This window comes from Hypomesus transpacificus, unplaced genomic scaffold (assembly GCF_021917145.1).
Source record: "Hypomesus transpacificus isolate Combined female unplaced genomic scaffold, fHypTra1 scaffold_42, whole genome shotgun sequence".
NCBI classification, from domain to species: domain Eukaryota; kingdom Metazoa; phylum Chordata; class Actinopteri; order Osmeriformes; family Osmeridae; genus Hypomesus; species Hypomesus transpacificus.
In genome coordinates, this window is record NW_025813938.1 from 889,241 (window position 1) to 903,485 (window position 14,245).

Below are 14,245 nucleotides of genomic sequence, written 5' to 3' on the forward strand. Positions count from 1 at the left end.
AAATGTTTCGGTCTTAAAAGTCGGATGATTTGATGTCTCATAGCAGCAAGAGCTACTCAGTGATCATCCTCATACTAGGCATAGGTTGGTAGTAGTGTGATAAGGTTGTTATGGGTTATGGTGGTTGCCATAGTGCTGCACACAAGGTGCAGGTGTAATAAACAACATACTTCAATAAATCACTCATAGGCCATTTTCGTCCTGTCTCTCAATTTTCAAATCTTTATGAGTGCATTGTCCCATGTGTCATGAACTTAGATAGACTGACACATTCAAACACACAGCCAACCTCACATCAACACACTCACACACAACCTCTCTACAACCTCTCTCTACTGAGATTAGTATAGGAGTGTAACAGGATTTCAATATGTTTTAGTGAGGATGATGGTGTTCTTGAAGGCAACTACCATAAATAATAATACAACAATTATGATTGTGATTTTCAGGCTGTTAGTATTGAATATAATTATTAATATATTGTTGCTAATTGTAATAATATGAATACTGATATTACTGCAAATACAAATAATCATCATCCTATATATTTTTACAGAATGCTACCTAAATTCCCAAGCTTGCGACTGCTACATTAAAATTTAGTGTGAAGTCTTCAGGATAATTCTGATGAAACATCCTTGGTGAAAGGTGAGGTAAAGAGAACTTATCAGATGGCTCTCTGTACCGGCCTGATCTCTCTCCCTCTCTCTCTCCTCGCTCTCTCACTCCTCTCTCTCTCTCTCTCTCTCTCTCTCTCTCTCTCTCTCTCTCCACCTCCCAACACACGACCCCATCCTGTTCACCCAACAAGGTATCCTGTGTGCTTTATAGATCAAATCCAGTTTTTAATCTGTTTTCTAGATAACAGGTAGGACATAAAATGACCGTTACAGTAGGCCCTACATATATTGCAGTGCTGTGCGAAAGGCACTTTTATTGTAGATTTTAATATTTAACGGTGTATCAAAACAGGCGCACAGCACATTCGTGTCAATGAATTACATTTAGATTTAAAATACCTTTGTTTGGGTTTATAGAGGTTTCCTAATATAGAGTCAACACAAGAGGGCGTGTTTGTGTCTAATTTGCTATGTTTGTTCCAATTCTTTCACCCCGAAAGCTCCCCTTACGTGTATGAGCGAGTTTGACTCCGGGGCAAATACTCTTTCACCACATATAGTTGTCCTTACAGTTTATAAATATAGTATGTACTGTCGTGACCTGCACACGTTGAGAATTCTCAATTTTGCATAGATAGATAGACCTATTCTCATATCCCTCTCTAAGCAATAATAATCTACAAACAGCTCATTGTAAACACTGTCGTCAATTTTTTTTTATATATATATATATATATGTAGCGTTTTAATGTGAAAACCATGGATTTCTAATTATTAATTGTAACATGAAAGAGTTGCCTGTATACAGTAGGCCAAGAAGGAGTCCGGAGGACTTGGACAGTCCTAACAGGAACAGCTGCTCGCCTTTTCATAACCAATCAGCTTCCTATGAAGATGACGTTTCGGTTCCCTACGTCAGCCCAATGGCGATAGAGTAGAGTTGGTGCAAGGGAGTTTGAGAGATAAGGACAAGCGTGCCCCATCAACACAGGGACTAGGCACTGAAACGCAGTCACACCCCCGCCCTAACGCGAAAGAGAGCAATTTCGTGCCAGAGTAAGTCCTGTCTCACCCTGCAACTTTCGGAACAAGCGCGACTGCTCTACCGCAGTCCGGAGCAAGAAAAACCCAGGTTTCTAAACTGTTGCACCACGTTTTTAAAGTGGACCTAACGCCGCCTTATTTTCTTGACATGGGAGATATGGGGGATCCGCCTAAAAGTAAGTTAACCTGGATAGGACTGACTTGAAAGTAGAGTCATTAAAATATATTGATTGTCTTATTATTTTCTGCATATTTTGCGTCCCTTCCTATTGGAGTAAGGGTCCATTCAAGTTTTTTTCTCTGGTAATAAGGTCATTCTTTTTTTTCAAATTAATTTCTAGCGCATAGCCTATAAACTGCAAAAGTGAAGTGAGTTACGTGATGGTGATACTGCAATACGCTATTTTGGCTAAAAGTTGTTATTATAAAGCCGAATAGAGACAAAAGTAGGCCTATTATCAATCTTATAATGTTATTACTGTTTCCTTATGCTATGATCATTCTTATTTTTGTTATATTCCTGTAGGCCTATTTGTTTGGTTTATATTAAGTTCACTTTCAGCGTGTAAATGACTGTTTAAATAGAATCTCCCGATAAAATAAAAGGCTAAAGTAGCCTTTTGTTTTCATTATTGTTTAGAACACTGTTAACATTGTTTTTGTACGTTGTGCTTCCAGAAAAGCGGCTCATCTCTCTGTGTGTCGGATGTGGGAATCAGATACACGACCAGTATATCCTACGCGTGTCCCCGGACCTGGAATGGCACGCGGCTTGTTTGAAATGTGCAGAATGTAATCAGTATTTAGACGAGTCGTGTACTTGCTTTGTCCGAGATGGGAAAACCTACTGTAAACGAGACTATATCAGGTAAGACGTGTTTTAAATAGCCGATGTTGATAACATTATTGATACTGATTGACTGACATAGGCGGCTATGAGTCACTTAGACTAACACATTTGATATAGGCTAATATCAGCATTGTAACGTTTATTCTCTCTCTCTTTACAAAATAGACTATATAATTGTAATGCAAGTAAAAGGTCGACAGCACCATTAATTGTGTGTTACTTCAGCCGGAATCAGCCAAATGTAATTGATTGTTGTCTAGTTCTCAATTATAGTTGGGCCCACATAGCCTATGATAGCCTATAATTAATTGTTTATAATCAAATTCCAAATGACTGAACCATATAATACCGCAAAGTTAAAGCACATTTAATCTTTCAGCTATAGGTTGACCTATCAAGAAAATTGCAGAAATTGTTAAATATATTTAACATAAAAACAGGCGATGGTTAATTTCTTTCATGCTATTAATGTCACGTAGAACCATCCTTTGTTGGCTAAAATACTGTATTTTTCTACTTTAACTTTCTCGAAATCTTTACGTAAGCAATCACACGCTGCCAACAGAAACAATTTAATTACAAGCAATAATAATAATAATAATAATAGTATAAATACTAATATTACAAATAATAATAGCCTGTACAAGGCTATTCATGTTCATGGCAAAATGATTTATTTTATTTTTCAATTCACCCCGGATTACATTTAGGCCTATAACTATAATGTAGCCTACAACACACATAACTTTAAGTTTCCACACACGACTCCACGTATTATCCGAGTTGACCTAACTGGCATGCTTTATAAACAATACACTCTCCACTGTTAGTGCCTGGAGCAGAAAGAGAGAGATGGTTGTCTGCTTCTTACCGGTTACTCAATCTCTCTCCTTCAGGTTATACGGGATAAAATGCGCTAAATGCAACATCGGTTTCAGCAAGAACGACTTTGTGATGAGAGCCCGCTCCAAGGTGTACCATATCGAATGTTTTCGATGTGTGGCCTGCAGCCGACAGCTTATCCCGGGGGACGAATTTGCTCTCAGAGAGGACGGTCTGTTCTGCAGAGCCGATCACGACGTCGTTGAACGGGCAACAATGGGTGCGGGCGACCCACTCAGCCCACTTCATCCGGCAAGACCCTTACAAATGGCAGGTAGGTTACAACTTCTATCAATGGCAGTTGTGTTTTGTTAGCTTAGCTGTGTTGGATACGGTTTAGGTTCGCCAATTAACTTTCAGTCATTCAGTATTCCAGTATTCTATGAATAAGATAACAAATGTTATGTTGCAAATAAAATATAAAGGATACAGTTGTCATCATACTCTACTACGTGTTAATCAATCACTAAGATTACCAATGATAGGGCGTATTTGATCATTTAAAAAAACAAACGTAACTAGGTTTAAATAAATATAAATACATTGTTTTTCTAAAGGACAACCCGTCAGCCATGTATTAAATATATAGGCCTAACTATTTTCAGCTTTTATCATTTATTACCATGCTGGGTTTAGGCAACTTGCTTAAAAATGTACTGTTGCCTATTGTGTCAGTTTATAGGCGTCAAGTTATAGCAATATGCATTAATGTTCTTGTTTTTGCATCGTATGAAGATTGAAATCATATTCAATGTGATATGTCAGAAATATAGTGGGCCGTCAATTAGGAAATGGATGCGCGTGTCTTTTGTCAAGGTCCATTATCCTCTATTTTTGAATAGCTGTATAGGTTCAATAGGCTGCAACGTCATAGTTGTACTGTGGTCTGTATAGTCCAACATCCTGTAGTAAAATAAGCACCCGTGTCGTTCTATGACGTTTGTATTATTTTGTATTGTTTGGCTTAGTTTATGTTTAGAGAGGCAAACTCCAGCCTGTAATTGTGAATATGGCTCATTATGGGCGTAGTGATGTAGGTTGTGGCCTATTTGAGAAGCCTGCTTGGGGCAGAGAACGGTCCACTTCTGAGGAATTTCCCAGTTTGTTGATTGCTTTCAGCTTCCAATATTAATAGGCCTAACAGCCCATGGCTTTGCGGGAGAAATACCCCGAATTAAGTTGTTGGCCACTTTCATGCTATAGACCCATAGATGGTCAATGTATTGATAGTATTTCAATATATGGGATACATTCAACGTTTGTTATGTACATTTTTTTATTAAATGTAAAACAAATTCATGGGTTTGGTTACACAATGGCTGGCAATGAGGGTATACGCGCATTTACTCATGGAATCAAGCACTCCCACCAAGTCAAGACATTTCCTTTAAAATGTTAATGGTAAAATATGTAGCAAACTCACACAATCACACATTAAGCTAAAATTGGTTTTAATCATATTATTTAGATCGCTTAGGTGTCACAAAGACTCAAATAGGGCCCTGCAGGGCGACCTAAAGTTGTGGCCGAGATAAAGAACAAGCTAATTTAATTAAACTGTTTGTATTTATGTGTTGAATCCCAGATAAATAATAGGATTTTCTGTCCATTATGTGTTTCTAAACAGCAGAACCAATATCTGCCAGACAGCCCGCGCTCCGACCGCACGTTCACAAACAGCCGGAGAAGACCACTCGTGTCAGAACCGTTCTCAACGAAAAACAGCTTCATACTTTGCGGACCTGCTATAACGCGAACCCCAGACCCGATGCCCTTATGAAGGAGCAGTTGGTGGAAATGACAGGCCTTAGTCCACGAGTCATCAGGGTTTGGTTCCAAAACAAGCGCTGCAAAGACAAAAAGAGAAGCATCCTGATGAAACAGCTTCAGCAGCAGCAGCCCAACGACAAAACGGTGAGAACCAGTCTCACGCTGTTCATGACAAACAGCCTAGTCATCGCATGCCTTTATGAATATTAGACCTATTTATTGAATCGTTGAGTCTTAGCTATATCTGTTGCCTGTGCACACGCATGTTCGCACGCTGTTATACATTAGCCCACATAACCACGAAATACATGATCAGGTGTGAACAGTTTTTATTTTTGTAATGATGGTCAAAATGCGTGCTAATTTTGACCTTTATTGACAATTAGTTTATCTGGGACTATCTGCAGAATATCCAGGGAATGACAGGCACCCCAATGGTGGCCGCCAGTCCAGAGAGACACGACGGTGGTTTGCAGGCAAACCCAGTGGAGGTGCAGAGTTACCAACCGCCTTGGAAAGTCCTAAGCGACTTCGCACTGCAGAGTGACATAGACCAGCCCGCATTTCAACAACTGGTGAGTACACTGCCAAAATGAGAGTGAGGCACAAAACTAGCGTTAGACAAACGGAAAAAAGCAACAATGTTATCCTAGTCGTCATCACTGCTGTTTTACATATTTTTTCTAGATCAATTATTGTGTCTAATTATTGTCGCTTATTCATGTATTTATTTAATTTAAATAAGATGAGCGTGACACTTTTTTTGGTTAATTTTGCGTTGTTGTTTTATCAGGTAAATTTCTCGGAGGGGGGACCAGGTTCAAATTCAACGGGGAGCGAAGTTGCATCAATGTCCTCTCAACTTCCAGATACACCAAACAGCATGGTATCGAGTCCTATAGAGGCGTAGCCGATATGGACTGTGACAATATCCCATATTTCTTAATACGAGGGCAAAGGGCGGACTGAGATAGGCTCGGGGTTGAAACTGTCACTCTTGTTAATGCCACCTGAAGAGAATCATTCCCCAGCTGCACGAAGCCTCTTTATCCGAACAACCCCTGGTTGTATTTTTACACTGTGAAGACAATCATGGGATTTATTAGATCCATCCATATGTCCATCCTGCAAAACAACCTTTGTGAAGATCACCGTGGTGTAAGAAGCGTGTTGCAAGGACAGAGCATCTGCCTGAATACATGTCTACGAAACAAATGGATAGATTTCGCCTCGTCCGTGACTGGTGCTGCCCGTTGGAACTGCTTGGTTACAGTTTTGCCAAAAAATAAACATAAAATATCCATGGACCTCTAGGAAATTCTGAACTTCACTGAAGATTAAATTGTCGCAATGCTGTGCGCAGTGTTTCAATATACAAACTGGTGATTTGTTTCCATTAAATAGCTTGACTTGAGGTTCATCATCGATATGGAGAGGATAGCAAATATTGCTTTTCTGTGTTTGTTACATTATCTCCTAAAAGCCCAAGTTCTAAAGCATTGCAACAAGGTATACCTCTATTTTGCCACAAGCTTCGTGGGACTTTTGTGTGTGAGTGTGTGTCCGTCCAAGAATATTTTTCTTTCCCAAAGATGTGTATAGTTATAAGTTATAACGACAGTTAGCTCTGGAAAAAGATTTTCTTTGTTCGTTTGTACGTTCCTGTACAACAAAATTATTTATTATTTATTGTCGAAAGACTTGCCACTTTTTGTGTAACTTTCTTTACTGAAGTAAAAAGAAAAGATTGTACCGTGGTCTCTGAATTATCTGTCAGCATTTCGTGTCTTGACCTTTCTTAAATACAATGTAAAAAAACGCCATAGGCCTATGTAGAAATACCGTCAGGATTATTTCACTAATAAACCTTGACTTCATGAGAGCCATACATCCGCTTCACCTCTTGTTGCACTCTTCCTCAATCCTCCTAGATTTTAATCATATGGCCCCAAAACAGGTTACGCATACTGGCACACTGACTTTTGTCAGTGTGAAACTTTTTCGCATGTACTTGGAAAATGTACTAGGCCTACTACGTTTTTTATGAACCCAATATTGTTTAGTTTTCACAATGATTGTAGTTTTACTTATAATAGAGGCGCATTGTCGCTAAGACGGTCATGATTCAAACATGTCTTTCAAATCGTGTCTTATGTTTAAAACCTTTCGCTTGAAATGGAAGATGTAGGCCTAATTAAAATAAACAAATAGACCTACGTCGGGAACATAGCCTATCCGAAAAACCGGAGCCGTCCTTTAGAAGATAACAGTAATTCATAAGTTATAGTAAAGTGAAAACTATTGCTTTTTTTGTTTACACATTCACCTCAAAGTACTTCTGGTAAACCATTTTTTAATAGATTACGAATGACCTCGTCCAAATAGTTTATGGGCTTGGACCGACGATAGTCTACTGCACTGTAGCGATAGTCAACCCGCCGCAGGCCAGAAGCAAAAGGCAGAGGATTGCATAGTTCTTGGTCACAGTGTGCAGTGAACCTATACTGGTGACAGTTGGTATATTTGGTTAGTGTGCCAGGGGCATGCATACTATGGTTCATATTTGCAATGTTATTATTGCATCAATATGGTGAACAAATTGATATGAGAATGTCTAAATGCCAATATTGTGGTTTACGAATCGTAACCTAATGATGTGCACAGATTTGGAATCAGTCGATAGTCATCGTCAACGATTATCAGATGTGTCTTAGCGGTACTTTGTTTATTGCTTTGTCAGTTACTTTGAATTCTAAATTCACCACATGATATTCAACTATAGGCCTGTTGCTTACTCCATATTATAATATGGTATATTATTTTATAGATAGGCTACATATGGGAAAAGCATAATCATAGTTTAATTGTCCACAGATCTTTTGGGGTCAATTCATAGTTTAGGTTATTTAATCTAAATCTTACATTTGATTTGAAGGTAGTGTTATACTTTTCTACATTGGGTAATAATTTCAAGGTAGTTTATCCCAGCTGGGCCTGATGAACAGATGTGTTCACCGTGTCACATCTACAATATTCCAATTAGGAATAGAAATATTGACCAGGGTAAGACCAAAGCAGGAATCTAGCAGCAAATTCTGGCGGTGTTATGTAGGTCTTTGAAGTGGCAGGCACATCGACACATCACACAAGCGTACAGCACTTCCAGGCCACTCTCACTCATCGTACACTTCACACAGTGGTTGGAGAGGAGCTTAGTTTATGGTAAAACGGAGCAGGCTTTCGGAAGCTGTTTGGCACTGAGATACACCTCCATATGAAGCTGTTTGGCACTGAGATACACCTCCATATGAAGCTGTTTGGCACTGAGATACACCTCTATATGAAGCTGTTTGGCACTGAGATACACCTCCATATGTTCTCATCTGGCTTCAGATCTGTTTTTGCACTAGTCTTTGTGTCCAAATTAAGTTGTACGATTTAACGTACAGTACTCGACCCTTTCCTCCTGTCTCCAACATCCAACAGCTTGTTCTCTCTCTAACGAGAGGCTCTCCTCCCCCCCAGACAGAGACACTCATGACATGGATGTTTAGAGAAGTGACGGTCAGGCCTGCATGACTCACAAAATACAGAGAATATGACCGACTGAGAGGCGAAAGACTGGGAAGCTACGCCTACTGCGTTTGTTATTCACATAGCTCCGCTGGTGAATCCCATCTGACCACATCGTCTTCTGCCGTTCTCCCGCGGCATGGAGCACAGGCTGCTAATTCACCCTCTTTTATTGCACCAAACCACACGCTAGAGTGGAAGAATATGGCAACCCAGTGGCAATTGCACTGGTCTTTAGCTCCCTGCGTCTACTTAAGCTAGATGCTTGACTTAAATTGCATCAGTTTGTATTACGAGAAGATCTAGAGTACCACCGTCACCATGGTTTGTGTCACTAGTGCTTTTCAAGCTTTTTAATTGACTCGGCGGGTCGGATCATTAGCCCGGGACCCAGTGATGGCTCACAAGGACACATTCTAGCTTTTAACGACAATACCTCAGTGTGACTCTCAGGTGGTGAGATTGCTGTGATGTGGTTTACTAGGTGGGATATCATTATCAACAGAAAAATATATTCTGCTCGTCCATACTTCATGTGCATGGTACATCATTTGAATAACATATCTCTGCTCTTTTGTGGTTAACCAGGAAAGAAGCTAAGGACAGGAATATCACATGTATCACGTCTGTTTTTTTAGGAGTTGGCAAACCTCTCTCAACATATTGTAATTACATCTAAACATTGCTCTGGTCTGTTGATACGCAGATGAACTCTGTGAAATATTCATCACTGGACAAGTGATATACAATATGAATAATATAACTCGACAATATGAATAATGTACTCTTTATGTGAAGGCTCGAAGATGGGAAAGGATAATCCTACAAATCTTTGCCTTACAAGGAACCAGTTTGTGTGCGGAGGGGTATTTTGTTGAGTCACCTCTTCACCCTTTACTGGTCTGACAGTGGGGTAGACGTATGGAAGTACAGCTCGTTTCACAACACCCTGCTCCTCAATCACATATGCAGCTAGCAGGGAGGGGGAGGGGGGGGGGGGGGTGGACCACGATACTATTTCCTGGATGAACAGCATCTGTCACATCACCAGAAGCTTCCCAGGCTACCTACAACCCCGCACGTACTCCGGGAAGCCCATCACACCACTTTACGTGGCTCTGCAATCACCTGCAGACGCAAAGGTTTGCGTTTGTCACAAAGGCAAAAATATATGTATGACGACGACGACAACACAAAAAGCATTGCCGTAAGTGTTTCTTCTATTTTGAGCTCTTAGCAGCGAGGCTAATTTTGTTTAGCAACACAGACACACACATACATACACACACAGAATGGCTCTCTGGAAATACAGACAGGCAGATCCACTGCCCCAAAATGCCTGTTCTCTGTGTGAAAGGGGGCGCTGAGCAGGGGAGCCTGGAACAAAGCGTCCTGATAGAATACCCCTCAGGTCTGTGGAGCTCCGTCACTGTATTCATGGTTCTGTGGTGTAGCGGAACAAAAGCTGCACTGTATCTTGTGGAGGCCGAGGGAGACAGGTCCCTGGATGAGACGGCATCGAGCTGAAAGGGGAAAATGAGCGCAGGGAGCATGGGGGCTCCCAGGGGTCCGAGACCTGCCTCCCAAAAGCTTAACACTGGATGAGAAGGGGAAAGATACACACCAGCACACACACACCAGCACACACACACAGCAGCACACATGTAGCATGTGAGGTGTTTAACTATCTAATATTGCCACATCTAGTGGCTTACGTAAAACCAAAAGGAAAAACAAGCCCAAACTATTCTATAATAACTAGATCATCCAGAACACATTCAGTATTGGATGAGATGGGATTCCCTCTGGGAAGACTGCCTAGATAACTTCTCTGAAGACAATGTTCAAGTGGTTTACAGTCCCCACAGAAACACCCCACAGAAACACCCCACAGAAACACCCCACAGAAACACCCCCAAACAGTCAGGAAGCCATCGTGTTACAATCCCAAATCCTTCAAACGGGCCAAGGCAGATGTAGTTTGAAAACTAAGAACCTCTGGAGATTTGGGCTGTTTGGTGGCAGACGTGGGCAGCTGGGAGTGAGAGAGATGGAGAGAGAGAGTGAGAGAGAGAGAGTGACAGATGGAGAGATGTATAGATGGAGATAGAGAGAGTTGGAGACAAAGAGACAAAGACAGAGAGAGATGGAGAGAAAGTGAGATGGGGAAAGTAGTAGACGAGGGGGATGAGGCCGTGTTTTTTAGACTCTTCCGGAACGTGTCGATGAGAGGGTTACACTCAGAGTGTTGCTTGTCAGAGGCGCGTGTGAAAGACAACGCTAAGAGCAGTGGTGGGACCCAGGAGCCCAGCCTCTCCGCCCACGGTGACAGGCCTGTATGCTGAAAGAGTACACTTCAACTGGCCAGCCTGCCTGCATCCATCTCCCACACCCCCCCCTCACTCTCCTGGGTGACTGATTTGACTCAACAAGGCCACATCAGAGACAACACAGCAACTGTTGGAACTGGATGTGAAGGAAAAGTTTACTACATAGGTATGCGCGTACCCTGTTTGGGTTTTACCCTTTTAAACAGAGCTACCTGAGGAAAAACTGACAAGGAAACGAATATCTCCCCTGTGGATCTTGCAGAAGCCTTGGACTACAGTTCAAGTGGATTTAACCTATAAACAAGGACAGCAAGGTACAGCCCATACAGGAACACATTAACAGTTGTATCTTCCCTGGGTGGAGGTCATTTACCCTGTTTGACAATCACACACACATCCCTTTTTAAACATTTTACATTTAGCAGATGCTCTTATCCAGAGCGACTTACAGTAAATACAGGGACATTCCCCCCAAGGCAAGTAGGGTGAAGTGCCTTGCCCAAGGACACAACGTCATTTGGCACGGCGGGGAATCGATCCGGCAACCTTCTGATTACTAGTCTGACTCCCTCACCGCTCAGCCATCTGACTCCCTGTAGCTCAGACCACAACTGAGCCTCATACCTTCCTCGCTGCCCTCCCCAGCATCTGTCTCCAAATCACCTTTCTCAATAAGGAAACTAAACAACACATGACACGATTGTAGACTGCCAAATGTCCTTTAAAAAAGAAAAGCACATCCATAAACCAGTACTTAGTTCGATGACAGATTAAACTTTCAAATAAGCAAATGTGAGTTAAATGCACCTGCGGTAGACCACAGATAGTCATCTATGCAGTTTCATCCAATAACGTGAGTGAACCTTTCTGACTAGGTGTATCTAGGCAACAATATGACACCAGCAAGCAATTTTATATGCCAACACTCTTTTCTCAATCAGTACACAAGCATTCAAAAGAAATGCATTTCTTATCCATGACACCAGAAGATATTTTACTCACATTCAATGACTTACATTCATCCATTCATATTCTTCTTGATTTCTTCTAAAAGGATATTGTAGAGGCTTCAGTGTGGGTTATGCAGATAAGGCTGCAACTTAAAAAGCTGCTCAGTCATATTCACAAGCTAAAATGTCTGGCTTGAACTGTTGTTCCCTGTGTTTGCTCACTGTGGTTCCCCTGAAAGTCATTGGGGGTATTAGAGAGGCCACAGTGATCACAGAGATACCATCTTGGAAACCAAGGTAACACAAATCCACAGTAAGCATAGGTCAGACTGTCCTGAACGACATCTCATTAGACTCCATCCCCCGGTCTGCTCTTTGCTTGATTTCTGTCTCACAGGATTTATACAGGATCTGCCGTCAAAGCCAACTTGGTTTAACTGAGAGAGAGTTTAGCTAAGAAGCTGTAAACATTTAGGGTATATTGGTCTCTCAGTCATCCACGCTGTATGAACCATCTTTCTCTACACACGGATCAACATTGAGAGGAACCTTTGTCATTCTTCATTTGACTCTAAGTTGCTTTTTGCTGACTGCTTCGATTCTTCCTTAAAGACGTATAGTAGTGAGGTATTGAGACGCTGTTCCTCTAGTGTGTTAGAAACCACAAGAACGTCTCTCACGCTGTTACAGCTTGATCGGCTCGCTAGCTTTTACCATCAAGGATTCCTAAAAAGGCAGTCAGTGAAGTACTAACGAAATATGCCTTTTTAAAGTCACTGAATTCACAATCGTTTTCAACATTCTTAAATCTGTGTGTAACACGCGTTAGAGAATGTGTTTAGGGTGAGACGTTTAGGTTAAACATACTAGTTTCACCCTCCCAAGACTACTACCTGCCTCTGTTACCTGTGTAGGCTGTCAAAGAAAAGAAAAATACAACAACTAGTTAGTTAACCAGCCTCCTCTGGTTTACAATTCTGGTCAAATGACACATGGAGTTATCATAAATCTGCCCTGCAGGCCTGCCATGCAGCGGCAAAATGGTAATAAACGCCACAAAGCATATTAGGAGGCCAGAACAGGTGGCAGAGCAAAGCCCTTCACATAGCAGGAAGATCTCTGATAGTGCTGACAATGACAGGAGTCACCTTCCTCTGGTGTCTTCATTACCTCACATAGGGAAACAAAATGATGTGGCTCCCATGGAAGAGGTAAGAACGGCTCAACCCACACATACACCTCTACATACACTCTGTCTCTGTCTCTGTCTCTGTCTCTCTCTCTCTCTCTCTCTCTCTCTCTCTGTCTCTCTGTCTCTCTCTCTCTCTGTCTCTCTCCCTCTGTCTCTCTCCCTCTCCCTCTCCCTCTCCATCTCTCTCTCTCTCTGTCTCTCTCTCTCTCTGTCTCTCTCTTTCTCTCTCTCTCACTCTCTCTGTCTCTCACTCTCTCTGTCTCTCACTCACTCTCTCTCCTCCCTCTCTCTCCTCCCTCTCTGTCTCCCCTCTCCCTCTCCCTCTCCCTCTCCCTCTCCCTCTCCCTCTCCCTCTCCCTCTCCCTCTCCCTCTCCCTCTCTCTCTCCCTCTCCCTCTCCCTCTCCCTCTCCCTCTCTGTCTCCCCTCTCCCTCCCTCTCCCTCTCCCTCTCCCTCTCCCTCTCCCTCTCCCTCTCCCTCTCCCTCTCCCTCTCTGTCTCCCCTCTCCCTCTCCCTCTCCCTCTCTGTCTCCCCTCTCCCTCTCCCTCTCTCCCTCTCCCTCTCCCTCTCCCTCTCCCTCTCCCTCTCCCTCTCTGTCTCCCCTCTCCCTCTCCCTCTCCCTCTCCCTCTCCCTCTCCCTCTCCCTCTCCCTCTCCCTCTCCCTCTCTGTCTCCCCTCTCCCTCTCCCTCTCCCTCTCCCTCTCCCTCTCCCTCTCCCTCTCCCTCTCCCTCTCCCTCTCCCTCTCCTACTCTCTTTCTCTCTTTCACTTCCACAAAAAGCATACACACCCCCTTGGCCCCCTTACTGGCAACACACAGCATTTGCTTTTTAAAAGCAGAGGAAAGACACAATTCTACTTTTACCTGCTTGGCTGATGTCCAGAGTAGATAGCTCCTATAAAAAATGTAACAAGGGTACACCTTAATCATTTGTTCAGGAGCCCAGTCAGCTGAGACAGCAATGCCCTGATGCTTTCAGACTCAGTGGATGTTTCCATTCATCCTTGGTGCTTACTGGAGGCTGGTCATGATCCT

At 42.4% G+C, this 14,245-nt stretch overlaps 1 protein-coding gene across 4 annotated transcripts; it reads left to right on the plus strand.

Moving 5' to 3' along the window:
* Positions 1-1,575: 1,575 nt before the first annotated feature.
* isl1a (ISL LIM homeobox 1a) lies at positions 1,576-7,010 on the plus strand. 4 transcript variants are annotated; one of them, XM_047016775.1, is made up of 6 exons: positions 1,576-1,840; positions 2,343-2,532; positions 3,411-3,670; positions 5,024-5,310; positions 5,553-5,741; positions 5,960-7,010. In XM_047016775.1, the coding sequence occupies exons 1-6, from the start codon at positions 1,813-1,815 to the stop codon at positions 6,074-6,076; spliced, it is 1,071 nt and encodes a 356-aa protein (XP_046872731.1). In that variant the 5' UTR covers positions 1,576-1,812; the 3' UTR covers positions 6,077-7,010. The 4 variants fall into 4 exon arrangements, with proteins under 4 accessions (XP_046872731.1, XP_046872733.1, XP_046872732.1 ...); XM_047016777.1 differs by having other exon boundaries at positions 5,574-5,741; XM_047016776.1 differs by having other exon boundaries at positions 5,027-5,310.
* The last annotated feature ends 7,235 nt before the right edge of the window (positions 7,011-14,245 follow it).